At 42.1% G+C, this 26,878-nt stretch overlaps 1 protein-coding gene and 3 long non-coding RNA genes across 5 annotated transcripts in view; 1 reads left to right on the forward strand and 3 right to left on the reverse strand.

The window, feature by feature from the left end:
• The window catches only part of LOC119767372 (sideroflexin-2), a 200,272-nt gene that overhangs the window by 67,909 nt on the left and 105,485 nt on the right, over nt 1–26,878 (forward strand). For both annotated transcript variants that reach the window (XM_038255842.1, XM_038255843.1), the window contains exon 3: nt 14,718–14,885. In XM_038255842.1, the coding sequence (XP_038111770.1) occupies nt 14,718–14,885 (168 nt within the window). The remainder of the gene's footprint in view (nt 1–14,717; nt 14,886–26,878) is intronic.
• Nucleotides 6,350–7,243, reverse strand: LOC119767383. Its single transcript, XR_005277480.1, has 3 exons — nt 6,933–7,243; nt 6,628–6,864; nt 6,350–6,570 (listed from the first exon to the last, which is right to left on the reverse strand). It is a non-coding gene; the product is annotated as an uncharacterized LOC119767383 (long non-coding RNA).
• LOC119767381 lies at nt 10,038–10,802 on the reverse strand. Its single transcript, XR_005277478.1, has 3 exons — nt 10,615–10,802; nt 10,319–10,549; nt 10,038–10,253 (listed from the first exon to the last, which is right to left on the reverse strand). It is a non-coding gene; the product is annotated as an uncharacterized LOC119767381 (long non-coding RNA).
• On the reverse strand, nt 13,271–14,105 carry LOC119767384. The gene is made up of 2 exons (XR_005277481.1): nt 13,733–14,105; nt 13,271–13,659 (listed from the first exon to the last, which is right to left on the reverse strand). It is a non-coding gene; the product is annotated as an uncharacterized LOC119767384 (long non-coding RNA).

Raw genomic sequence — 26,878 nt, forward strand, 5'->3', positions numbered from 1 at the left:
CAGCGGCCAAGGCACCAGACAAGCGTAGACTTCCCTTACCAAGCCGCGTAAATCTGGACAAAAGTGTAGTCCACGTCGAAGAGGAGCGTCCTCCCGATGACTTGGGTCTCGCCCAGGGTTACCAGGTCAAAATTTGAAAAATCTGGCAAAGTATCGAATAAAATCTGGCAAAATCTGGCAGACGGAAATCTAACAATTCGGAGTGGTGAAGGGGAGGGAGGGTATAAATCAATCCAAAAGTTTGTAGAATTCAGATGGTTTTACTGGTTGTATGGGCGTCAATATTTTTAAAAGATAGGCCCTGTTTATATACAACAACTTTCCAGAAGACACCATTTACCTAGGATGCACTTGAAACGAGTTAGAAATAAGTGTCGTACTCATATTAGGTAAATGTACTGCCAGTGTTGTCAGGAAATATAATTTTCCTGACTTATTTTCCAATCGGACTTTTGAAAACGCTATATCTTTTTTCAGAAGAGAGATAGAACCATACTTTCTTCGAGAAAGTTTTAGAGGACAATCAGTGCTACACTCCTACGGTATTGGTTTTAAAATTGAGTGAAACCTTAAAATTATAAAAATCAAAATACTCAGGGTGGCCACTCAAGTCGGGAAATCGGGAAAGTCGGAAAAAGTCGGGAATTCGCCTAAATCCGCCAAAAATCGGGAAAAGTCGGGAATTTATGATTTTTTGTCATAAAGTCGGGAAAAGTCGGGAATTTTGAGCATACTTGTTTGAAAATTATTTTTTAACTCTTGAATTATTTTGTAATATTTTGTACAATTTTCAAATTAAATTCACTGATTTCTGCTATAGTAACTTACTTTAAATTCAAGGTTCTTTTCACTATTTCAATAAATTTGAGGCATTCAAAATCTTAATGAATAAGGCTTTCTAGTCAGAAATTTACCAACACATTCAAAGTATGTTTACATCACAGCTGGACGTTTGTTTGCATCAGGTTTCCTATCTCTTTCTAGCAAAAGTTTTTTGTCAGGCGACTTCTAGCTGGGTTTTTTGACTCACCGCCCGATATGTCAGCAAACATATTTCGCAGGGCTGTGACAGCTCGAGCTCGGTCTTTGTTTGCATCAGGACACTGTGACGAAGAGTTCGTCATTTTTGGGTTAAACTATATTTTTTTCACTGGGGCTAGAAAGCCTTATATTGGGGTCTTTGACACAGATTTTCATAATATTTTTTTATGAATCAAATGATCGCTATTAATTTTTGTTCATCAAACAAGAGGTAAAGTTAATGAAAAACTGATATAAAAATAGAGCCTTAGAATTATGATTCTATTTAATTTTGTCACATAATTGAATATTTGAAAACAGATTCTAACTTGAGTTTGGCAATGGTTTTTTTTTTGTAAATATTTTTAATTGTTTAACTAAATTCATTTAATAATTTAAAATTTGTTTTTTTTTCCGAATGTTGCCATTGAACTTTTTTTTGTGAGTATGGGAACTTGGCAAAAACGTTTTTTTATGCATTCCTTGACATTTTTCTAAATCCTTTGATTGAATAATAACAGCAGTCATGTTTTAAGCATTCTTTGTTTAAAAATAATGATGAAGTTTAAAAAAAAAATTGGAACGCTATTTTAAGTTCAGTTATATTTAACTTTGTGTCATTTCCAGTTGAAACGAAGTATCAAAACTATACGTTTGCCAATTTAAAAATAACATGGAAGTTATAAGTATTGTTGAACTTTCGATTATTTTTTCAAAGATTAATTGTTTGTGTTTCTACTCTGAATCATAAATAATGAAATTCAATTTTGAAGTTTTTTTATTTGTTGTTTAGTTTCTGTATTTACAAAAAAATGTTTTTTTGCCTATGTTTAGATTTTTTTTTTTTTAATCCATTGAGATTTTTTTTTCGGTGGTTAATATTGACTGTTCTTATAGAAAGTTGTTTGTGTGAAATCATTCTTTAGATAAGAAATGCCTATTATTTGAGCATTCTGGAAAAGTCTGAAAAAAAAGTCGGGAAAAAGTCGGGAATTTGAAAATGAAATTTTAGTGGTCACCCTGATTAAATACAAAAAAGTTGGTTTTCCCATACTAAATTCCATACAAAATTGAATCGCTTTGCGCAAAGTGTGGGCTGAACCAAAAACGAAACTATTGGCACTACGCCCCCCGGGGCATGGCCTTCCTCTAACGTGGGATTTCTGCTCCAGCGCCTCTGACGAGACAGGAGAAACCGGAACCGACGTTTTACTTCACCATCCGATAGAAGCTCAGTGGATAAGGCGGGAATCGAACCCGCGTCTCATAGCATCATCGGGATCGGCAGCCGAAGCCGCTACCCCTGCGCCACGAGACCCACCAATCGCTCCCAAATTTTGGGGGGTTGTTCATGGACCCAAAAGGGACCGAAAAAACTTTGTTCTGAAAAATCGATCATGTCGAGCCATCCTAATGGGCACAAAAATGATAAGTTACATTATCTCTAAGGAAAACACAATCAATTTTATTTTATTTGCAATAAAATTCATTCATTTTAATCAAAAAGTTGTACAAAAATGGCTTAAAGTAAAAAATCTGGCAAAATCTGTCAATATCTGGCACAGAGAAGGGCGAATCTTTATTCTGGCAGACACTTGAAAAATCTGGCATTCCCAGATTTATCTGGCAACCTGGCAACCCTGGTCTCGCCGAAGAACCCGAGTTGAAATGTAGCCGATCAACCCAATCCCGATCCCACCTCGAGCCTGCATCGTCAGAAGTGCACGTGGTCAACCAGGCGAGAAAACGCCACAAGTCAGTAAGTAATCTGTCCAACCTAACCTCGTACAAGGTCGCCAACGTAGACACGGGCCGTCGTGTGCCCAGCATTCAGATCACAAACTGCCAGAGGTGGTTCACCATCTGGTTTCTGATCGCTCAAGTGCAGAGTCAACCAGTCGCGATGAAGCTCGTGATCTACCCCCAAGGTAGCTTTCATGAACCGCCCAGCCATGATGAACCGTTCCAAGTACGAGATCAACTCAGACGTTTCCAGCGAACGGTCGATCGCCGGCGCAAGAGCTGGCATTCGACAATCCCACCGGACAAGTTGTCACGCGATCCCGAGTCAGCTCAACCCAGCAAGCGCAGGAGCAACCTCCGAGAGTTTCACGCCGTTTTACCAGCCATCGAAGACGTCGGCGAGCGACGAAAACCGGCGGACCAGTCCGCAGCCATCCACCGGAAGCGTTGTGTGGGCCGAACCAAAGAGTTGAGGGACCTCAACGGGGGGAGTATGTTCGGTACGAACGAAGCCAGAAACCCCACCGTGACGACCATCTGCGTTGTCGACGACGAGGGAGAAACGACATTTGCAACACACCAAGAGCGCGCCAAGTCAGTCCGCATACAACCTCCGACCGAGAAGGACGAAGCACAGTTTTAGAGTAGTAGCAGGAGGAAGAAGGGAAAGTGGGAGAAATAAAAGTAGAAAACGAAATCTCTGTTTTCCGTCCCCCGCAACTAACAACCATACAGTCCATCGCTTCCCATGTCGGCCAGGCCCGAACAGTTGCTGAAACATTATAGAATCTTTTTTTTGTTCTTAAGACTGAAGGTAGAGGTAGATTCACCTTTCAATATTTGTCAATATATCATATTGCCTTGACTTGAAAACACTCACAAAAAGAACGGAGTCAACTCAGTTTTTTTAATTGGTATTCAATGGTATTCAATAGATTTTCACGCATCTTTGTTGAAAAAAACAGATTTTCAAATGAACAAATATATATATTTAATATTTAAAGCTTTATTTTAACACACTACTTATTTAATATACACTATTTATTTAATTTTCTAATGAACAAATATATATTTTCAAATGAACAAATATATATATACAGCAATTCCATTTCAAAAGAGCCTAAACCGAAAAAAAAGTTCTCCGATCGGGCTCAAATTTTTTCTGGGGGTTCCTTGGCCAAAATAATTAGACCCATTAGGGTGACCTACATCGCGCTAGGGTGGTTCGAAAAATGACAATTTTCGTCATTTTTCGCAAAAACCTCTTTTTCAAAAAATCATATCTCAGCGCCATTTCATCCGATTTCAGCTGTCTTAGACGCAAAAGAAAGATGATGAGTTTGGCTATTTGGGAAAAATAGTAAGAAGTTTCAAAAATCTAGCTTAACATTTAAAAAAGTCGCATGAAAACTTAAAATGGCGTTTTGACCGTGTCTGGACCAAAGAGCCTATGTCTGAAAATATTTTTATCGGATTCCTTGGAAAATTTCACATAATATATCAAAAAATTGGCGATGTCGAACCGTACGTTTCGGAGATATGATTTTTTGAAAATAAAAACTGGGTTTTTCGACGCGCCACGCGCAAAAATTGGAAAATGACGAAATTGGCAAAAAATCAACTTTTTCCACTAAAACTGCGATAACTTTAAAATTTCAGCGATGACCTATAGATGTTTGGGTACCAAAATTTTTGGTACCATAACATCTATAGGTCATCGCTGAAATTTTAAAGTTATCGCAGTTTTAGTGGAAAAAGTTGATTTTTTGCCGATTTCGTAATTTTCCCGTTTTTGCGCGTGGCTCGTCGAAAAACCCAGTTTTTATTTTCAAAAAATCATATCTCCTAAACGTACGGTTCGACATCGCCAATTTTTAGATATGTTATGTGAAATTTTCAAGAATCCGATAAAATATTTTCAGACATAGGCTCTTTGGTCCAGACACGGTCAAAACGCCATTTTAAGTTTTTAAATGTTAAGCTAGATTTTGAAACTTACTATTTTTCCCAAATAGCCAAACTCATCATCTTTCTTTGCGTCTAAGACAGCTAAAATCGGATGAAATGGCGCTGAGATATGATTTTTGAAAAAGAGGTTTTTGCGAAAAATGACGAAAATTGTCATTTTTCGAACCACCCTAGCGCGATGTAGGTCACCCTAATGGCCAAACAAAAAAATACGGGTCTAATTATTTTGGCCAAGGAACCCCCAGAAAAAATTTGAGCCCGATCGGAGAACTTTTTTTTCGGTTTAGGCTCTTTTGAAATGGAATTGCTGTATATATAATTTCCAAAATCTTAAGTAAGCGAATTTCAAATCTTTTCAAATCAACAAAAATGTACATACTGCTTTAAAAAAATGCATTGGTCCTTTATTGCCTTTAACTTTAAAATAATGCCTTTTAGTAAATTTCTAAAAACTTTACAATAGTTACGTTTACTATATAATTATTTTGAAAATAAAAACAAAAAAAAAAGCTTTTGAAAGTGCTATGAGAACATCCTAATATTTTTTTAATCGCATTTTGTATCATACATTATCATAATTCAGGATCATAATTTAGGATATTTGTTCAAATATCCAACGTTTTTGGCATGGATGCTTTTTTATGTTTATTTTGAAAAGTGGATTGCTTGAACATGTTAAAGTGGATTGCTTTGGTTTTTTTACGGTTTGAAAAGGTTGTTGGGCACTCTTGCCGAGTCTTACTCTAACTTACAATTTTTGTATGGACAGTTACTAAAATTATATAGAGACTTGCACGCTGGTATCGCGGGCTGGTATTAAGATTACTGTGGAATCTTGCCAATTTAGGATTCTTCTTATGAAGTTGTTTAGGAAAATGATGAATAAGTGCTTTTATAAACAAAAATAATAAAAAATATGAAATTTAATAACAAAAATGAGAAAGTACAATTACATTTTAATACCTAATATATTTATGAGTATTCGGAAAATATTGAATAAACATTAGCACATTTTCCAAAAAAATATAAGTGGGAAGATAATGGAAAAATTTTAATTCCTTTGTTGAAACATAGATTCTAACTATATTCAAAAAGTAAATTTTATTAATTTCGGATCTGCCTGAAAATTTTTAAAATAAAATTTAAAACATGGCCGTTGGCGCTCGGTCGAAGAAAAGTTCGATAAAACAATTTCATTGAAACAAAAAACAAATTTAAATTACCCTGACAAATGGCGATATTTTTAAATCTATATTTTGCAAATAATATCTCGAATCATGTTATCTATCTGAAATCAATACTATCTAACAAGTAAGAGTTACAAATTTTAATCATTATAAACAAAAAAACCTTACTTAATCCACCTTCAGGTGGTTGGTGCCTTCCTCACTGACAAATAGTATATTAGGTTGTTTTTACCAAATTGTTTTTACCAGAACAGCAAATTTTAATTCTTTTTTTAACAACATTCCAATGTTTGTGGCAAGTTCAACAGTTTTACAAAAAAAAAATATGTTTTAAAAGTAAAAATCAGTTTTCAGTTTTTTTTTTAAATATATTTTTTCATCAGAAAGAACTTGAATTATATGTAATTCTTTAACTTTCAAAAGTGTTATACCACACAATCACTTCTCTAGGTTCAAGAAACTTTTGAGTCACCACGCTAAAGTGCCACCAAACGTTCAGCATCGATTGCATCTGCTCATTGAAACGAACGTCGTCTCCCCAACTTCCGGTTAATGGAACGCTGGAAGTGCACTAGCGTTACAGCCCGCAAGACAGACTCGAGTTTCAGCATCACCCAGCGTGAACCAATTATGACTGCTCGAAGTGGTAGATCTGGAAAATATTAAATTGATTCCAAAATGTCTTCCACAAAGCTATTTTTAAACTTACGCAATGTAGAGTACGGTCAATTTAGCAGGGTTTGCTAACCGTAGAAATTGGTAATAGAGTTGAAAATACTTCGCGGTTGTCCAGAGGGTTCTCGGCACTACCGATCAAAACGATCCGTTAAGAAGTGGTTCGAAGTGCTCGACATGAACCGTTTTCGGAATGGGAGCCTTCCCAAGCTAAGTATTGACACGGCAAAGTGCCCTTCACGGACACCAGCTTGAGGGCCTCATTCTGCATCTGTAAAGTAAATCAGAATAGGGTTGAAGCTCTCGTTTCCTGTATCAAAATCATCGCCAAAACCTTACCTTATAAGTCACTGGTTCCCGCTGTTACGTCGTTGACAATATAAATGCTCTTCTAACTTTCTGGTCGGTTCACCAGTGACCAAAAGCAGACCCGCCGTACACGAACTTTTCACAAAATTAAATAAACGGTACAGTAAAAACGTAAACAACAACATTGATGCGAAGAGCAGTACGTTTGACATTCGATAAGCTCTCGAACAGTAATGCCAGTTCTAGAGGAAAAAGATAAATACAGACATTTCTTATAGGATAAATTTAAATATAAAGAACTGCAACACAGATTTAATATGGCTAATTTTAATCATTTATCAATGCAGGCAAATATTTTAGATGAAATTATTTTTTTTAATGGCCGACTTTGCATTTCTCGACATTTTTTTGATTAGGTCCTATAAACATATAAAAGACAATAGGTTATAGGACCTTTTCAAAAAAAAAACTCTGGATTTGAACGATTACAAAAATGTATTTGGATGCCAAAACTGAAAGATACAGACTAACTGCAGACTTTCCCACAAGGTAAATACAGAGTTCTTATGAAGCAAAAGAGGCAACGCTTTTCTTGCACGGTGACCATTCACGAAAAGCGACATAGAACTAAAAGGTTATGTAATTATTTTTTAAACGATAATAACTTTAGTTAGGATTGCCGGATCATCAAAATTCTTGTGCCATTCGAAAGGAATTTTGAAACGCTTTCTTTTGATATATAACATCACAGATTTTCTTTCGAAAACCACCCTTTTTTGAACGATTTGAAATTTGTATGAAACCGTTTTTTGAGTATAACTTTTGAAGTACTTATCTAATTTGTATAGTTTTCAATAGCAACGTATGCGACGTAAAGACGGATCGATTAAAATCATTCCGGCCAAAATCGGTTGAGCCTGTGACAAGATATTCCAGTGACATTGATTTGGTACACATGTCTACATACAGCCAAACACACAGACATTTGCTCAGCTCGTGATTCTGAGCCGATATGTACAAATGAAGGTAGGTCTAGGAGGTCTAATTAAAAAGTTAATTTTTCGAGTGATTTTATAGCCTTTCCTCAGTAAGGTGAGGAAGGCAAAAAACTTAATCCTACTACTGTTATTTAGGAAACGAATTCGGATTTTTCGTACCTATTTGAAATTGTCGTTAAATTTCCCATCAAAATAATTATTTTCATGTTAAATTCTACGACCCGAATAACAAAAAAAAGATGATACAACTAGTGATACAATTATATTTCATATAATTTGAATTTTTATTCCTTATCTTTTTATCTTTTATTAATAATTATGAAATGATAAAATTTGGTACAAGAATCTAATTAAATACATTTTTTAAGAATTTTCAATAATGAAAAAGAAAACAATGTTTTTTTTTTTGTTTTTTGGCATTAGTTGTTGTTTTTCGGTGAGAAATGAAACAAAATTACTCTTCGTTACGTTTCGGTCATCTTCAGACTATATTTAAACACAAAAATACAAAACAATGGTAACGTTAAGATTGTTTTGTATCTCTCATTATTGCCTAGTATAGATTTAGCTGGAGTATTTATTTATTGAAAAAACGTGTTTCTTCCAGTCAGATCGTTTAGATTTAGAAAAAAATATTTGGATTTTTTTTTCTACATTTTGACACTGAATTTCGAAAAACATCATAATATGCATTTTTTTGCAAAACATAAATTTCTCTGATGTTTTTTATTTTTTAGATTTTGTTGTTTAAATGTATTTTTCAATATTCATTCAAATTGAAAAGAGTAGTAAATAAAATGTTTCTTTACAAAAGGGATTTCTGTACATACATATTTGTAAAACTGAAAAATAGATTACTTTCCGAAAATCTTAAATTCGGTGAAACAAACCTTAAACTTAATTGAGCTTCCAGTTTTGAAAGCAAACAGCTGTTTTATTAATTTTTCAATTCTAAGCGTTTTTTTTTATTATTTTTGCTTTCAATTGATACATTGCGAAGAAAACAAAAATAAACCCACACTCCGAGAAAATTTTAAAAAATCAAACTCAAGAGTGGTTTGTCACAAGAACATTTTTATGAGAAAACATTTTCTATTTAACTCTTTTTATAAGCTTGTACATTAATAATATAGGGGTGACACCCCTTACATATTAGTATCTTTATCAAAATTTCTTTATTTGATGATCGGGTGTCACCCCTGAAAATTAAATTTTTGAAGTATTCAGTCTTCATGTACACATGCACTTTTACTAACTGTGAATACTTAACTTCATCATTATAAGTATACTATGTAAACATATTCTAAAACATGAGTGTTACTTTTGGGTGTCACCCCCATTTAAAATGAATGTTTCAGAAAATTTAACTTGTATGTTTTGTTTATATTAGTTAGATACTTGATGATTTTTTTATCAACATAGTTTAGGTCAATTATATTTTTTTCTCCGTCCGAGTCATGTGTCACCCCATCAGCTCGGGTGTCATCAGCTCGGGTGTCACCCCAAGATGGGTGACACCGGGGCGGCCAACACCGCTTCCCCCTTAGTACGCCACTGGAAATGGCAACATTAGAGGAATTAGATGTTGTTCCCGTAATAGTTGATAATTTGATGGTCAATTTTACCAATGTTGAAAAACGTTATCATTTTAGTTATCCCAAGTAACCACGGGACACTAAAAAATAACTGTAATTCAACTCTATATCAAAATATAAAGTAAGCTTTTTAATGTCACACAACTCTATATTCTCTTGTAGAGTGAGATTAAAGCTAAAAGTGGCGACGTTAACAGTTGATATACAGTAACTTTGGAAATGTTGATATAGAGTTATGCTCCAGAAAAACAAAAACAAAACTACTTTACCGACACTTCGGCACTGACAGCAAAAAGCTTTCCCCAGTACCAAGCCCTCTCTCTCTCTCCCTCTTTCACGTTTTTCTTTGGAAAGCTTTTCCCTTCCATCTTTTTTGATACATTACATCAGTTTGGAGAATCCAAGTGCCATTTAATTGATAGTCCCAGCTGAAATCATGCGCGCCATCCATTTCCTCTGTCTGAAAATATGCTTTCTAGAGAAGATAATTGTCGAAGGAGTCTTTCTTGTGTCATTCAAGTACATGAAGTAAAAAACGGGTGCAATGATTTGCCAACATTTTTCTGTAATCACTTTAATTGAAATATCAAGACTGGAACGAACACTTACACCGACTAAATACTGAAATATCACTTCTGCATGCCTCAGCTGGGGGAGAAAACCTGGTTACGGGATAATTCTCGATTGACAAGCCACGGCAGCAACAATCCTTGTCTGTTGCTGAAGATGTTCGTACAAAGATGCCGGAGTTTTTCTTCCTTATAAAAACATGAAATCCAATCAATACTTGTGGAAGCAGGCTAATTAATAAGGATTTACATACCACCGATTATTTGCACTAGTATTTGCTGCAGAATAAACATTTCGTTTGAAGTTATTTACGTTTTGCAATGCATCCGCAAAACTTTAATTGCTTTTACTAATGTTGATTTAATGGTTTGAAACATTTGAAACAAACCTGGTTACGGGATAATTCTCGATTGACAAGCCACGGCAGCAACAATCCTTGTCTGTTGCTGAAGATGTTCGTACAAAGATGCCGGAGTTTTTCTTCCTTGTAAAAACATGAAATCCAATCAATACTTGTGGAAGCAGGCTAATTAATAAGGATTTACATACCACCGATTATTTGCACTAGTATTTGCTGCAGAATAAACTTTTCGTTTGAAGTTATTTACGTTTTGCAATGCATCCGCAAAACTTTAATTGCTTTTACTAATGTTGATTTAATGGTTTGAAACATTTAAAGAAATGTCAAAGTTTCGAAGCATTTCTAGATGTTGATTTAGAGTCGTGGCACATTAAAGAATTACTCTATAGCGAGATAAAAAGCTTTCCTATAAAGCTTTGAAACATTTTATAATTAATGCTTCAAAGCTCGAATTGACTATTCTATATGATTAAATACAGTAAGCAATAATGTTTCAAGCTATAAATGTTTTGAAGCATCTACAAAGCTTATATAAAGTGACGTAGCATCGGAAATGCTTAGTTAGAGTGAATTTAGGGTTTTGATTTAATGTTTGTGGTTACTTGCGTATTTGAAATTGTTTTTTATCTTAATTTGTTGTACAAAACTTGTAATTTTGTTAAACATTTGTTTTGTCAAGACAAACATAAAAATAGCTGTGCAATAATTTTGTTGTTTCTAATCTTAATTACTTACCAGTAAAATAAAAAGAATATAATTTTATAAATTTGTATAATTTTATCTGAAATTTCTTTCAACCATCCAGACGAGAGCATTTAACATAAAAACTCTCTATGAACACTCTGCTATACTAGTTTTCACTTCAGACGATCTCTACCAAACATGCCTCATATTACCTGTGCCTACGACGCGGTCGCTTTGTGTTTGTCGCAAACAGTATTTATTATAGAAATAGTTTTTATTTTTATTTCGGTATCTATTGAAGATAGAGCTTTGGTGTCTTCGAGAGAGTTGTTCATTTTTGGTAGTTGAGCAACTTTGCCGAAAACAAAATATTCTATACATTGTATCTTAGAAAATAAATAGTTTTTTCTTGTTTTGCACAACTAAAATCAACCAAATTGTAATGACGACTGAGACAATAATATAGAACCTTTTGGTACCAGCAACTTTCTAGAACATGTCAACTTTCTAAAACTTATCGTTTTTGAGATATATGCAAATCAATATCATTTTTCCCCATACAGAGCTGGCTCTGTTCGCTGCATACAGAGCTTAGCTCTGTTCTACCATACAGAGCAGGTAAGGAGTTTTTATTGAGCCTGTAGAGCTCGATGCGTATCTGCCTAGGGGTGACCAAAGTAAGGCCCGCGGGCCAAACGTGGCCCGCGAGGTGATTTTTTGTGGCCCGCGGACCCATTTTGAATGATAATGTAAAAAGACCCGTTGATCACTTGTTATGTGATTTTATACTTTTTCAAAACTAAGGTTTATTTATAACTTTTTTATGCTCATCTTTTTTATTTTAATTTTTTGTTAATAAAAAACTAGTGATTTATCAATATTTTGATCCCCATTATAGGACACAAATATTTTGTTCAAAAATCACACAATTTCACACGTTCCAATGTGATGTGAGTGAAACTATTCAACATCGTCAATATTTTTAGAAATATTTATAGCTTTTGTCGACCAACCCTCCCCTCCCCCATTATTGAAAATTGGATCGAAAAATCAGGAGCACAAATATTTTTCTAAAAACTTAAAAAAATAAATGGAAATTTAAGTGCACACAGCCGATATCAATTACAAGTTTATTGAAATTGATTTGGTTTTTAGTGAATTTTCGATGAATAAATGTTTTTTCTCTGAAATGGTTTTTTTTTGTCGAATCTTAATTTTTTTGAAAATAATGATTGCAGTTCAACTTTACGGGTTCATTTTGTAACTTTTTTTTCATTGAAGTATTGAAATTTGGCTCTAAAAGATTTTCAATAAAATCTACAATTGGGTTCTAAAATGAAGCTTAGATTGCTGATATTATTGTTTACAGCGATAAAGCTTATTTTTCTGGGTACAATGACCCTTTGTACGACCACAAAGAGTTTAAAATGGATTTTTAAATCAATTTTGAAAAATTAACCTCACGGTCCTTTTTGACAGAAAAGCTCCTACTTGACAGCTCGTTCCAATGGGACCATAGTTGATCCATCGAAAAAATGTTGTCTTGTCAAAAAAAAAATGTTTGCATTAAAATGATAAAAAGTGATCAGAAATGGTTTTTAATCGTGTTTTTTACCGTTGTACAAAAAATTGACATAGGGCTTTAGTACCCAATTGCTATAGAAAACTGCCGTTTTGTGTTTTCTATTATTTTTATCTAAAGAAAATATTTAAAAAAAACAGAAATTAAAAAAATAACAACTTATAGATTTTTTTGTAGTCTTTTAAGTTAAAATAACGATATTTAGTTTTTCAAATAACCTATTTTGTAAATTTGGCCCGCAAGCTCATTTGAGCTTTAAATCTGGCCCGCTCTTCAAAAACTTTGAGCACCCCTGAACCATTTCTATTTTCGGATTGTTTACATGCTACGTTGCCGACACAGCTGACTGACTGTGATTTTTTGTTCTGAGGTACATTGTTTGGGATATTGATCATGTTGTTTTCAGTAGATTTCGCTGGTTCCTGAGCCCGTTCCGTCTCGCCTGTTTGGGAAGTGCTTCACATACGTGATTGCACAACACGAGATAATGTTTCACCCGATCACGAACATGGTCTAAATCCATTTTTCTTTCATGTTCCTGAAAAAAATCTTCCACCGTTGAAGAAAAATAGACTTTGTACAACTCAAATCAATTTATTATTCGATAATTAATGCCCTATTTAGAATCATCCAACACTAACTTTTTACGGCCAATACTTCTCCTGGACCTACAACCTAGCGAACACTCCATTACTGCTGGTCTTGAAGCACAGAACTGGACATTCCAGACTTTAAATCCTTCCGCAATGTCCAACGCTGAAGGTATCCGGCATCGTCTCCGACAAAGTCTCGGTTCGACCTTTTCGATTTTTTAGTCAAAACATGACCAAAACCTCGCCACTGCTCGTCTGCATATCCTCCGAGGACCAGTTACACCAAGGCGGATGCTCCAGGATGAGCAAGGAAACTTCATTCCACATATTTTTGCACCGGATTTGTCCGCGGATCTGTTTGCCTTCGGAACGGTCTGGAAAGGAGGATTTTTTGTTCATCCTAGCTATTTTGTACATTTATTTTATTACTTCATTAATTAAACTTACCTATTTGGTAAAAGAACAGGTACAAAACCAGTTCTTATAGTTTTCCAAGCACAAAATAAATCCTCAGATTTTTGCTATTCTTCTTCACCACTGGTTTGTTTTTGTTGAATGGATGAAAGAGTAAGAATTACTTTTGTTTCTGTTTTATAGTGCTCTCTCATTCACTCTTGGGCAACTCAATCCCGTGTTGCCAGTTTGTAGATATAAAATTCTAGCAGTGTTGCTAGTAGCAGCAATAAATTAGCACTATCTCAGCTGCTTTTAGAGCAGTTCTTTTAGAGCTGATTTGCTCTGAGTATAGCTATTTTATGACTGATGTGCTGTTGAATGCTGATTACCAGCCAATATATGATTTATTTTAATGCTGGATGGTTACTTGGGTAAACAAGATAAATGCAAATTAAAATACTAAAAATGAATCAAGAAAAACATAAAACAAGAGAAGTAATGTTTTTCATAGAACAAAAGTTGCTCAAAATGACCTCCTAAACACGGGAAAAATAAAAATTGTCGAAAAAAAATGGGGCAGTAGAGGGTCTAGATTTGTTTTGTATGGAAATTGTCCACGAGAGGAGAGGGTAAGTGTCTACGTGGGTTATTAATGGTCCCTAATTTTCTTGTGGCTTTAAGTGAAAATTCTGCACGATTAGTAGCGTGGATGATTTTCGACCCCTTATTGTGCGTTTTAGTGTGTTATCGCGGGGTGACGCTCCCCTCGGTTAGAAAATAAGTTTACATTAAAACCCTTTGGCTCGAGCCTTGTGTCGATCTGGCTCGAGCAAAAACTGGTGGTTGCATCTCAGCAAAACATTCCGTTAAATTCCATTCAACTCAATCGAAATTCTGAAACGGAATCCATTTGAATCGTTTACGTATTCCAGTTGTTGCATTTGAAACGCATACGTAAACGATTCGAATTGAATTCCGTTTCAGAATTCCGATTGAGTTGGCTTGGATATTCTTACTAACTGTTCTCTGATTTTAGAAACGGAAAAAAATCATCACTATCAGAAAATGAAATAAATTTCGCCAGAAAACTTTACGAAAGTGCATTTCACCCCGATACCGGTGACCTGCAAAATATTTTTGGACGTATGAGTTTTCAAATGCCCGGAGGTATGGCAATAACTGGTGCTATGTTACAGTGGTACAGGTAAGATCCAGTCAAAATGCTACGTAGCTAAATGATTCAATGAAGAGATGTATCTCTGGAAGAGTTTGCATATTTGCTGTTGTTGTTTTTCAACATTCAGTTTTTCGGAAAGAAAGTTTTCCAAAAGTAATTGGCCAGGTGTTGTAGCCGCGAGGTTGTGGCCAATAAAGAAAGCACGTTGTTGGAGAGAGCGCGATGCGACGCGTGTTTATTCTAGCGAGGTTCTTACACAACTAAATGGTATTACCCAAAGTAGAGGGAAAGGGAGCTTGGCAAGGTACACTCTAAAGCGGAACTATAACAACTCTTCCCCCCTTGGGTTTGTACTTCTCTCTACAGGTCCAGTCTCCGAGGCGGCTTGATGACTCTTGTCGATCGTCGCGGTGATTGCTGGTTGTTTGCCTCGGATCTACCAGCAGCGTTCGTCGGTTTCAGCTTCGGCACCGCAAGTGGTCCTTGCGATTTCGGCTTCGGTACCGCAGGTGGTTCCGGCGGTTTGGGAGTAGCCGCAGCACTCCGCGATGATTGCGGTTCAGCAATCGGTGTAGGTACAGCGGCAGCAGCTTGTGGCGTGTGTTGTACTGGATTGGTTCGTGGAGCAACTGGCACGATGTCTGGCTCGAAACACTCAGCTGGTATCTCAGGACGTCCAGACGGCAGGTTCGCTCCGACTTCTCGTAGCTGGTCGATGTGGCGCTTCCAGAGTCGACCGTCGTCCAGCTTGATGTTGTAGTGAAGTTTGCCCAGCTTTTCAGCAACGTGACCGTACTTCCACTTGTCCTTGCTCAGGAAGCCACGAGCAGCAACTCTCGCCCCCTCGGGAAGCGATCGAACGGCTACTTCGGGCTTTTCTTCCACCACTGCAGCGTTCGGGACCATCAGGTCCAGTCGAGACCGGATCTGCCTGTTGAACAGCATCATCGAAGGCGATTTTCCGGTGGCAGGATGTATGGTCTTGCGGTAACTGAGTAGGATGTTGCACAGTTCCGCGTGCATTCTCGACTTGTCGCAGTTGAGAGCCTTCATCTTGCCCTTGAACGTTTGGATGAATCTATCTGCCTCACCGTTGGTTGCCGGATGGTACGGTGCGCCCATCTTGTGGAAGATTCCATTTTGTTTCAGGAAGTGCTGAAACTCGGCCGACGTGAATTGCACTCCATGGTCGCTCACGAGCACGGCAGGTATCCCGTAGGCAGCAAAGAATTCACGACAGGCGTGGATGGTCGTACTCGTAGAGATGTCTCGCAAGATCTTCACTTCTGGCCACTTGGAGTACGCGTCAACAAATACGATGAAGTACGTACCCATAAATGGTCCAGCGAAATCCACGTGCACTCTGTCGAATGGTCCCTTCGGCGTTTCCCAGCAGTGTAGAGGCACTTTCGCAGGATCGGCCCGTGTCACCTGACAGGCCGCGCAGTTCCGGATCAGCTCCTCGATGTCCTTGTCGATCCGCTCCCACCACACGTATCCTCTGGCGAGCGACTTCAAGCGTGTGCTCCCAAAGTGTGTAGAGTGCAGCTCCGCGAGCACGTTCTGCCGCAGCTCTGGTGGGACGTACACCCGGATTCCGCGCATGATGCACCCTTGTTGTAGCGCAAACTCGTTCTGGTCGATACCAAAACGATCACGTGCTGTTTTCCCGTTCTTGAGACCTTGCAGCAGCACCTTCACTGTCGGATCTGCAGCAGTCGACTTCGCCAAATCTCCGACCGTCAGCGGCAGCGTCTCGATCATGTTGACCTCCAGCAAGTCAACTTCCTCGACGACGTACTCGGGTGTTTGTGCGCTGATCGGCAATCGAGAAAAGGCGTCAGCGTTGTAGTGCTCCCTCGTCGTACGAAACTTGATCTCGTACCGGAACGAAGCAAGGTACGCAGCGTAGTGCTGCATCTGTAACGCTGACATCGCCGGCAGACCCTTGGTCTCCGAGAAAATCTGCTTCACTGGCTCGTTGTCCGTGACAAGCCAGAACTTTCGTCCGTACAGGTACTGGTAGAACTTTTGTGTTCCGAAGATGATCGCGTACGCCTCACGATCGATCTGCTTGTACCTGCGCTGCGTCTCGTTCAGCGTCTTCGACGCGTACATGATTGGGCGTTCTGTACCGTCTGGCATGATGTGGCTTAGTACTGCACCGACCCCGTACGGCGAAGCGTCTGTTGCCAGGACCAGTGGCAACTCCGTACTGTAGTGCACCAAGAAGCGGTCTGACTGCATCTCGTCCTTCACTTTCTTGAACGCTTCGTCGCACTCCTTCGTCCAGCGGAACGGCACGTCGTTCCGCAGCAGACAGTTCAACGGGTAGATGGTCGTGCTCAGGTGTGGGAAAAACCGACCGTAATAATTGACCAATCCAACGAACGAACGGACTTGATCCTTGTTCTCCGGCTCGGGCATGTCTTGCACTGCATCGATCTTCTTCCGCACCTTGTGGATTCCGTCGCGGTCAATCAAGTAGCCACAGTACTCGATTCGGTCGGCGAAGAACTGGCACTTCTCCAGGTTGATCCGCATGTTGTACTGGCTCAGTCGTTTCAGCACCTCTTCGAGGCGCTCAAGGTGGACCCGATCGTTCGGTCCCGTAATGCGGATGTCGTCTAGGAAGACGGTCACACCTGGAATCCCGTTCACCACCTCCTCCATCAAGCGTTGCCAGATCGCCGGCGCCGGGCTGACGCCGTACATCAGCCTTGTCGGCCTAAACAGCCCCAGATGCGTGCTCAGCGTGAGAATCTCCTGATCCTCCGGGTCGACCTCCAGCTGCAGGTAGGCTTGCGAGAGATCAATTTTCGTGAACATGTCCCCGCCGGCCACGTTTGCGAACAGCTCTTCCACTGTTGGCAGGGGATGGTCATCGACCACCACGTTCGGGTTGACAGTGATCTTGTAGTCCCCGCAAAGTCGCACTCGGTTGTTCAACTTCAGCACTGGGACAACCGGCGTGGCCCACGCACTGTGGTTCACCTTCACCAGCACACCGCTTTCCACCAGGCCCTTGATCTCCTTTTCGACCGCCTCCTTGATCGAGAAAGGGACCGGCCGCGCACGCAGGTACACCGGACGCGCATCCGGTTTCAGCTGCAACTTCGCTGTGAGGCCTTCGATCTTCCCCATCGACTTCTCACAGACACTTCCGTAGCGCTCAATGAGCGTCTGCACCGCGGCGGCGCTGTTTTCAACCACTGTGTGGACGTTCTCGTAGAACTCGACCACGTCGATTTTTAGCACTTTCATCCAACTTCGACCCAGCAGAGGGTGCTTTTCGTTCTTCGCAACATACAGCAGCAGTTCGTGGCTTTCACCACCGTAGTCCACCCGGACGGCACACATCCCGCACAATTCGATTGCGATCCACTGTAGCTCACGAAGCCCGTGTCCGGGGAACTCAATTCCACCGTGGGAAAGTACTTTTCTTGGTCCCACACACTCATAACCGTAACCGGAGAGCCGCTGTCGATTTCAAACTTCACTTTCGCACTGTTCACGGACAGTTCCAGCCAGAATTTGTCCACTTTGTTGTTGAAATCGGCAGCGTCGGAAACTCCACAGATCTCCTCCACTAGTACTTTTTCTCTGCACTTTCTATCTGCGCCCGCACTTTCCTCCACCTGGTGAGCATCACTTCTTCGGCCCTTCTGGCCAGCACTTTTCTTCTGGCACACACTCTGCAGGTGACCCTTGACCTTGCAGAAGTTGCAGACGGTGTGGGCGTGCTTGCACTCGTTTGCGAAATGCTCCGCACTTCCGCAGCGGTAGCAGGTTTTCTTCTCCTCGCTCTTCTTGCCCGCACTCTTTTCGTACGCCTTTCCCTTCGCCGGTTTTGTCGGTGGATGCTCCACCAGATTCATCTCCGGCCGACTCTGACGCGCGTGGATCTCCTGTCCACCCTTTGCCGACGCCTCCATTGACACGGCAATATCACGAGCTCGGGCCAGAGTCAGGCCGCGCACTTCCAGCAGCCGCGACTGGATTCCCCGGTCCTTGATCCCAAAGACGAACTGGTTCCGTAGCGCTGTGTCCAGGTAGTTGCCAAAATTGCAGGTTATGGCCAACTTCCTCAACGCCGTGAGGTAATCAGAAACTGATTCCTCCGCACGTTCGTCGCACTGCTTCCGAGACTTGAAGCGAAAATTCTCGAGGATTTCAAGGGGCTCCGGGTTGAAGTGTTCCTCCAGCAGTTCCACGATCTCCTGGTAGGTCTTCGTCTGCGGCTTCACCGGCGCAAGTTTATCCGAAATGGCGTCGTACGTTTCCGCACCCATGTAGTGCAGCAGCATCGGCCGCTTCGCGCCATCTTGGATGCCGAACAAAAGAAATACTCCCTCCAAGCGTTCCACCCAGCGAGACCATTTCATTTTGTGACGGTCGAAAGGCTCGACTGTGAACGCCGATTGCATCGCAATTGGCACCGGAGCTTGGCCCCGGCCTGGCCATCACCTTGATCGTTACCCGGAGGTAGGTTTTCGTCCGCCATCGTCGCCAAAACTGTTGTAGCCGCGAGGTTGTGGCCAATAAAGAAAGCACGTTGTTGGAGAGAGCGCGATGCGACGCGTGTTTATTCTAGCGAGGTTCTTACACAACTAAATGGTATTACCCAAAGTAGAGGGAAAGGGAGCTTGGCAAGGTACACTCTAAAGCGGAACTATAACACCAGGACACACACAAAAATATTACTGTAATGACAAAAGTAACTTACTCTTGAAATAAAAGGTGCTCAAAATTTGCTACATTAAAAGTATTCTTCTTGTTTTGAAAATGAAAACCTTTACTGCTACAGTTTTCGAAAATCTCATTGCTAACTGATTTGAAAGTTTTAACATTCGACTGTATAATTTCTTTCATTTTGTCGTTCTCGTGTAACCGTTTACGCCTAATCTAATCTAATCTAATCTAATCAGACCCTAGCGCAGCCAATCTTTCGAAGGGATCCTGGAGAGTGCCTTAGGTTAGATGACGCCTAGCACTCTTCTTGTCATTTATTAACATTTGTAGTGCGCCATTGCATCGAAAATGCATTGAAACATCACAAGCGTTAAAGCGGCCAGGCCTACTGCGTAAAGCCGTATCGCAGAGATGACTCGTAATTGGGTTGAGTTTGAGCACTGAGTGTTCGAACAACAACACAATTCTGAATCGATAGGGGAGGAAGAAGCGTGGGGACACACCACCATACGCTCCGTGATTTGGTTGTATTCGTTGGGAGCACCATGCTAAGAAGGTTTGGTACTCCGGGACCCTCTGGGATGGGACATTGTATTTCCACGAATGCCCTGGACACTATTTGCCGTGGTTATAGCGCCACAACTCGCTCTCTGTAACAGTATTCCTAATTCCAGTCCACGCTCACCAAGTCGTCATGGCCTAGTGGTTAGCATTTTTGCTTACCAATCCAAAGGACGGAGGATCGAACCCCGCCTCGAGCGACTTTGATTTTTCGTTCATATTCATCATTTCAAATGTATGTGTTCTTAACTTTCTCGTTGGGAGCAGATGGGAATCGAACCCAGAACCATTCGCTTACAAAGCGAACACCGTAACCAGTCAGCCACGGCCGCTCCCCCTCTCGTGTAACCGTTTACGCCTAAGTCCAAAATCTAAACAAACGTTTAGGTTCCGGTGATTTCAGTGGTTAGTGAGTTATGGTTAGGACGCGGAACAAGGTTGGGGGATTAGGGGAAAGTTTGTTTTCCAAAGGATAAGGCAATGGCTGCAGTTGTTTAGCGACCGAAATGGGTAAGAAGGAAGCTTGGATGTTTGGTGGCGTATGTGATTGATTTTGTTTGTTTTTGTAGGACGCTGTTTATGCGGTAGCCGAAGATCGGAGGTCGGGATGTGGATTTGCACAGGTTGTATTCGGTGGTGGTGGCCCGGTGGACTAGATTGAAGTTGAAGCAGATATACATCCGCTTTTTGAACAACTGCCATGTCCTTCGATGAACGCGATCTGCCACGATTGCCAAGAATGAGCGCGATCTGGCACGATTTCTATGTATGTGTTCTTAACTTTCTCGTTGGGAGCAGATGGGAATCGAACCCAGAACCATTCGCTTACAAAGCGAACACCGTAACCAGTCAGCCACGGCCGCTCCCCCTCTCGTGTAACCGTTTACGCCTAAGTCCAAAATCTAAACAAACGTTTAGGTTCCGGTGATTTCAGTGGTTAGTGAGTTATGGTTAGGACGCGGAACAAGGTTGGGGGATTAGGGGAAAGTTTGTTTTCCAAAGGATAAGGCAATGGCTGCAGTTGTTTAGCGACCGAAATGGGTAAGAAGGAAGCTTGGATGTTTGGTGGCGTATGTGATTGATTTTGTTTGTTTTTGTAGGTCGCTGTTTATGCGGTAGCCGAAGATCGGAGGTCGGGATGTGGATTTGCACAGGTTGTATTCGGTGGTGGTGGCCCGGTGGACTAGATTGAAGTTGAAGCAGATATACATCCGCTTTTTGAACAACTGCCATGTCCTTCGATGAACGCGATCTGCCACGATTGCCAAGAATGAGCGCGATCTGGCACGATTTCATCGCGATGTGAGCGCGATGTAAGATGTACACTGCTCAAATGAGTTTAACAGCAACAAAATGACAGGTCTTGCTGAGATTCGATTTGAGCAGTGGAAGAGCAAAACAAAACAAAATAAACACGTGGGAAAAGTGTCTGTTGGAGGACTAATTTTCGGATCTCAGGTAATCCCGCCGGCTGTGTAGGCCAAGTTCTCTGCATTAACTGTCTGTCGAGCGCGATCAATGTCTCAAAAGAATGGTCCTTCCGAAATTTCGCGTTCAGGAAGAAGGACAACCAAAAGCTCGCCATAAAGGAGAAGGACGGCGGCTGCGAGAATTTTCGCAGAAGAAGACCAAGCCGGAATGACTCCTTTAAAGGCAAGGAAGTCGCCGCTGTCGATTCGCCAGCCCAAGCGACATCCCATGTTCCTATGTCTTCCTCGTCCAACCCGCCGAAGGGCATCGCGTCGGCACGGTGCTCAAAATACCGTTATTATGAAAATATGCCATCCGAGATTTTGGTGTCTATTGATTCCTTACACCATAACGCACCTCTGAGCAAAACATAAAAACATTCGCTGATGTAGTTTTCGAGATACAGCCACAGACAAACAGACGTGAATCATCATTGATTTTATCAAAAAATCCATCGTTTACCAAAGAAAGTTCGAAATTGGGCTGCACACTAGCGCTATCTGCAGTCCTGTTGCGAAAACATCATCATTTCGATAAACCAAATTAAGCGTGTACCCATTTTTCCCTCTAAGCGTGTACGAATGAAAACTGACAGGTGTTTGTTTATGTTTGCTGTCGATTTTGTTTTCTCATTCTATGCCCAGAAAATTCGCAAAAGATGGGCTGGAAAGTTGAATAATCCTGCTAAACTCCCATCATAATAACATTCCACCTTGTATTCCGCAGCATGTTCTGTCCCGTGACCTGCAGTTTTGTTTAGGAAATAAGATGAGAACCGGTGTGATGGGCAAGTCGCGTAAGATTGAATAAAACTGATCGCAGGTTGCGTGATTGTTATCTTCCAAGCTAATCCAACTGGCTGTGCCGGGTGTGGGCATGTAAAAGGGTTGGAGGTTCCGATTTAGTTTTAGCGGAGTGGCAATATCATTAGTTCATGTTACAGTGAAAAAAAATAGCCACGGTGCCAAGGCGAATGGGTTGCTTCAGATTCAAGGTCTTCAAGGGGAACAACCTAGGAAATAGCATTTATAGCATTTATGAGCATGTTTAACTGATGTCGGTCGGACGAAAAAACCAATGCAGCTGCTAGAGGTGAAGGGGAGTGGAAGTCCATCAATTAAATTGTGTTAAACTGATTTATTCTTTTACATATCCTGTTTTCAAAATGTTCAGTTAATCTACTCTGGACTGGCTTGAACTCCAGTGTCGTGTCTTTGTCTCCTCCTCCAAGTCTCTTTACCATACAACAGATTGTTGGTCACGATGTCATCGACCGAAAGTCACACTTTTACCATATCGAATTATTTCAAGAAAATCTACCGCAGTTAACCAAATCAAATTAACAATGCAACATTGGATTTTCTCCCCACGTGTTGGCTATAAAGAAAACATTGCACACACACACGGTGATGCACTGAAACGTCAAAGGGCCAAGGGATACGGTGGCGCCACCGACGACGTTCGTGTCTTGTTGCGGTACTACGGCATCCATTTTTTGACTGATTTGAATTTGAAATGACGGTTTTAGTTGGCGATGGTTTGAAAAAGAGTTGCACGTCTGTTTGTCTGTGGATGAACCACGAGCTGGCGCAACTCTACGGCAAGCCAAACATTTGGAAAGTCGCCAAGGCTGGCCGAATCAGGTGGGCCGGACACGTCGCGAGAATGCCGGACGCGCTGGATGTGCGCCAACCGAACCAGACTGTCAATCCGGTGAAGTTGGTGTTCAATTCGGAGCCGTCTGGAACGCGGCGGAGGGGGGCGCAACGTGCAAGGTGGTTAGACCAAGTGGAGATAGATCTTCGAAGTGTGGGAAACCCGAGTCGGAATTGGAGAGTAGCAGCCCAAGACCGAGTTCAGTGGCAGCGCATCTGGAGACAGCTCATGACCCGGGGGTTGTCTGAGCAGTAAAAGTAAAAGTAAAAAGTAAGGGAGTACAGATAAGCCTGCATGCTGGTCGGCGTCATTCCTTCGAGACAGTATGTCAGTGGCTGGTCCTTCATATGTGCCAAATACAGTCTGAGGTTCTGGTAAATGTTTGGTTCGCAGAGCATGGCAAGCATAAATTTGCCGTCTCCACATGCTGACTGTTCCGTAAGGCGTACGATGGGCGGCTTTATTGGGTCACGACAGAACATGCTGTCTGTAATTTCAGAAGTTGATGATGGCTGCGGTGTGGTGGCGTTCAGAGGTGGGATGACTGGCGTTTTTTCTTTCTGGTAGGGGTTGATGGTTTGGTTGAGTAAAAAAGTTGCTGCTACTTGCATTGTCCTGGCCGAATTGATTGTCCTTTAAGTTAAAAAGTGTCGTACTTGGGTTTCGGCCTGCGTCAGAGTTGCAGTTGGTCTGGTGCTGTTGCCGACGAAGATGTTGATGTGATTGTTGTTGCTGCTGGTGTTGCTGTTGCCGGCGTTGCTGATGATGTTGTTGTGATTAATGTTGATGCTGGTACTGCATTTGTTGACGATGTTTTCGGTTGCGGCGACGTGCTTTTTCGGCTTCCTTTTCCTGAATACGGCGAGTCCAGTCTGGCTTCCAGATTTTTTTGCTGGCGATAAGTCGCCAGCCAGATTCGATTTCAATTTCAGGAGATTCCAGTACGGTTTGTTCGTTTAATTCTTCTGCAAGTGATTTGTGCCGGACTTCCATTTCTTTGTCTTGCAGTTTATTGACGGATGAAGTGAGGGCCCTCACTTCATCGTGGACTGCTAGAATTATGTCCGAGGGACATTTTTCTGCTGAGACAATTGTTTTAATTATGTCATCCCGGTGGGATGACGTAATTTCCTGGATACGGCAGAATGATTCAGCGAGTTTTTGAATCTGGTCCGTGGTGGTGTCTTCAAATGCTTTCCTGACTTCCTTCAAGGGGAAGTGCATTGCCGGTGCCTGTGTTAATACTGCCGTATGGATTCGAACTCGTCGCCGTCGATCGTCACGCTCGGTCCTATGCCAGCCCTAAGGGACTCGGTTCCTCCTGTTAGCAGATATTTCGTCTTCGCCACATTCACCTTCAATCCAACCTTCTCTGCTTCCCGCTTCAATTCGGTGTACCTCCTGGCCACCTCCTCGAACGTCCTGCCGACAATGTCCATGTCGTCGGCATAGCAGATGAATTGGCTGGATCGGTTGATAATCGTGCCCCGCATGTTGTTTTTTGTTTTTTTAACTTCATCATCCCGGTACGAGAATCGAACTCACGACCTCTGGATTGGAAACCCAGCACGCCGCTAGTCGAAACCCATCCCCTACCGGTCAGTATTCCCAGGGATCTGACTTTGCCGAGCCAGACAGGAATCGAACCCATCACCTTCCGCTTACATGGCGAAACCCGTAACCTCACGGCCACGGAAGCTCGGCATGTTGAAGCCCGCCCGCCTCATTACACCTTTAAGCCCAATGTTGAAACAGAGGCCGGAGATACCGTCGCCTTGTCGCAGTCCCTTGCGCGATTCGATCGGGTCGGACATCGCCCCCGAAATCTTCACGCTGCACCGTGTCCCGTCCATCGTTGATTTCACCAGTCTGATCAGCTTCCCAGGAAAGCCGTTCTCGTACATGATCTTCCATAGCTCTTCGCGTTCGACCGAGTCGTACGCGGCTTTGAAATTGATGAACAGGTGGTGCGTCGGGATCTGGTACACGCGACATTTTTGGAGGATTTGGCGTAGCAAAAAGATTCGGTCCGTCGTCGATTTCCCCTCCACAAAACCGGCTTGGTACGGCCCAACGAAATCCTTTGCTCGCTCCGACAGACGACAGAAGATGATCCGAGACAGCACTTTGTAGGCCACGTTGAGAATAGTGATGGCTCGATAGTTCTCACATTCCAACTTGTCCCCCTTCTTGTAGATCGGGCATATTACTCTCTCTTTCCACTCCTCCGGTAGCTGTTCTGTGTCCCAGACCTTGACTATCAGCCGGTTTAGACAGGCCGCCAGCTTGTCCGGGCCCATCTTGATGAGTTCAGCACCGATACCATCCTTACCCGCTGCTTTGTTGTTCTTCAGCTTCTTGATGGCATCCTTAACTTCCCTCATCGTGGGTGCTGGCTCGTCCTCGCCGTCCACCATACCGCTGACGTCGTTTCTCCCGTCGCCTTGGTACTCCGCCTCTGGGCCGTTCAGGTGCTCGTCGAAGTGCTGCTTCCACCTTTCGATCACCTCACGCTCGTCCGTCAAGATGCCTCCGTCCTTATCCCGGCACATTTCGGCTCGCGGCATGAAGCCAGTCCGGGATTGGCTAAGTTTCTTGTAGAACTTACGCGTTTCGTTGGAGCGAAACAGCTGTTCCATGTCCTGGCACTCCAACTCTTCCAGGCGGCGCTTCTTGTCCCGAAAGAGATGGGTTTGCTGTCTTCGCAACTGTTTGTACGACTCCTTGTTCCCACGGGTGTTGTGCAGCAGCCACTTGTCCCGCGCTGCTTTCTTCTCGTCCCAAATCGCCTGACATTCCTCGTCGAACCAGCCGTTCCGTCGAACTCGGTCCACGTACCCGATGGCGCTCGATGCCGCTGCGTTGATGGCTGCTTCCATATGGCTCCAGCAGGCCTTCCAGAGGGGCTTCGGCGAGCTCACCCTCGTCAGGCAACGCAGCTTCGAGTTCCCGCGCGTACTGGGTAGCGACCTCAGGATCCTTGAACCGCTCCAGATTATACCGCTGCGGGCGACGGTACCGGATCTTGTTGACCTCAGACAGGCGTTAGCGCAGCTTGGCCACCACCAGGTAGTGGTCCGAGTCGATGTCCGCGCCACGGTAGGTTCTGACGTCGATTATGTCCGAGAAGTGCCGACCATCGATGAGAACATGGTCGATTTGCGTCTCCGTGTCGTTTGGTGATCTCCAGGTGTACTTGTATAGGGAAGAAGGTACTACGTATGGCCATGTTTCGGGAGGTAGCGAAATCGATGAGTCGTAGGCCGTTCTCGTTCGTCTGCTGGTGAGCGCTGAACCTCCCAATAACCGGTCTAAACTCCTCCTCCTGGCCAACTTGAGCGTTCAAGTCGCCGATGACAATCTTAACGTCGTGTTTTGGACACTTCCTGTACTCGCGGTCAAGAAGCTCGTAGAAAGCGTCCTTGTCATCGGCGTCGCTTCCCATGTGCGGGCTGTGCACGTTGATGATGCTCAGGTTGAAGAATCGGCCCTTGATTCTCAACCGGCACATTCTGTCGTTGACTGGCCACCACCCAATCACGCGCTTCGCCATTTCACCCAGCACGATAAAAGCTGTCCCCAGCTCGTGTGTATCGCCGCCGCTCCAATACATAGTATACCCACCGAATTCTCGGTGGTCC

Source organism: Culex quinquefasciatus, chromosome 2 (assembly GCF_015732765.1).
Source record: "Culex quinquefasciatus strain JHB chromosome 2, VPISU_Cqui_1.0_pri_paternal, whole genome shotgun sequence".
NCBI classification, from domain to species: Eukaryota; Metazoa; Arthropoda; class Insecta; order Diptera; family Culicidae; genus Culex; species Culex quinquefasciatus.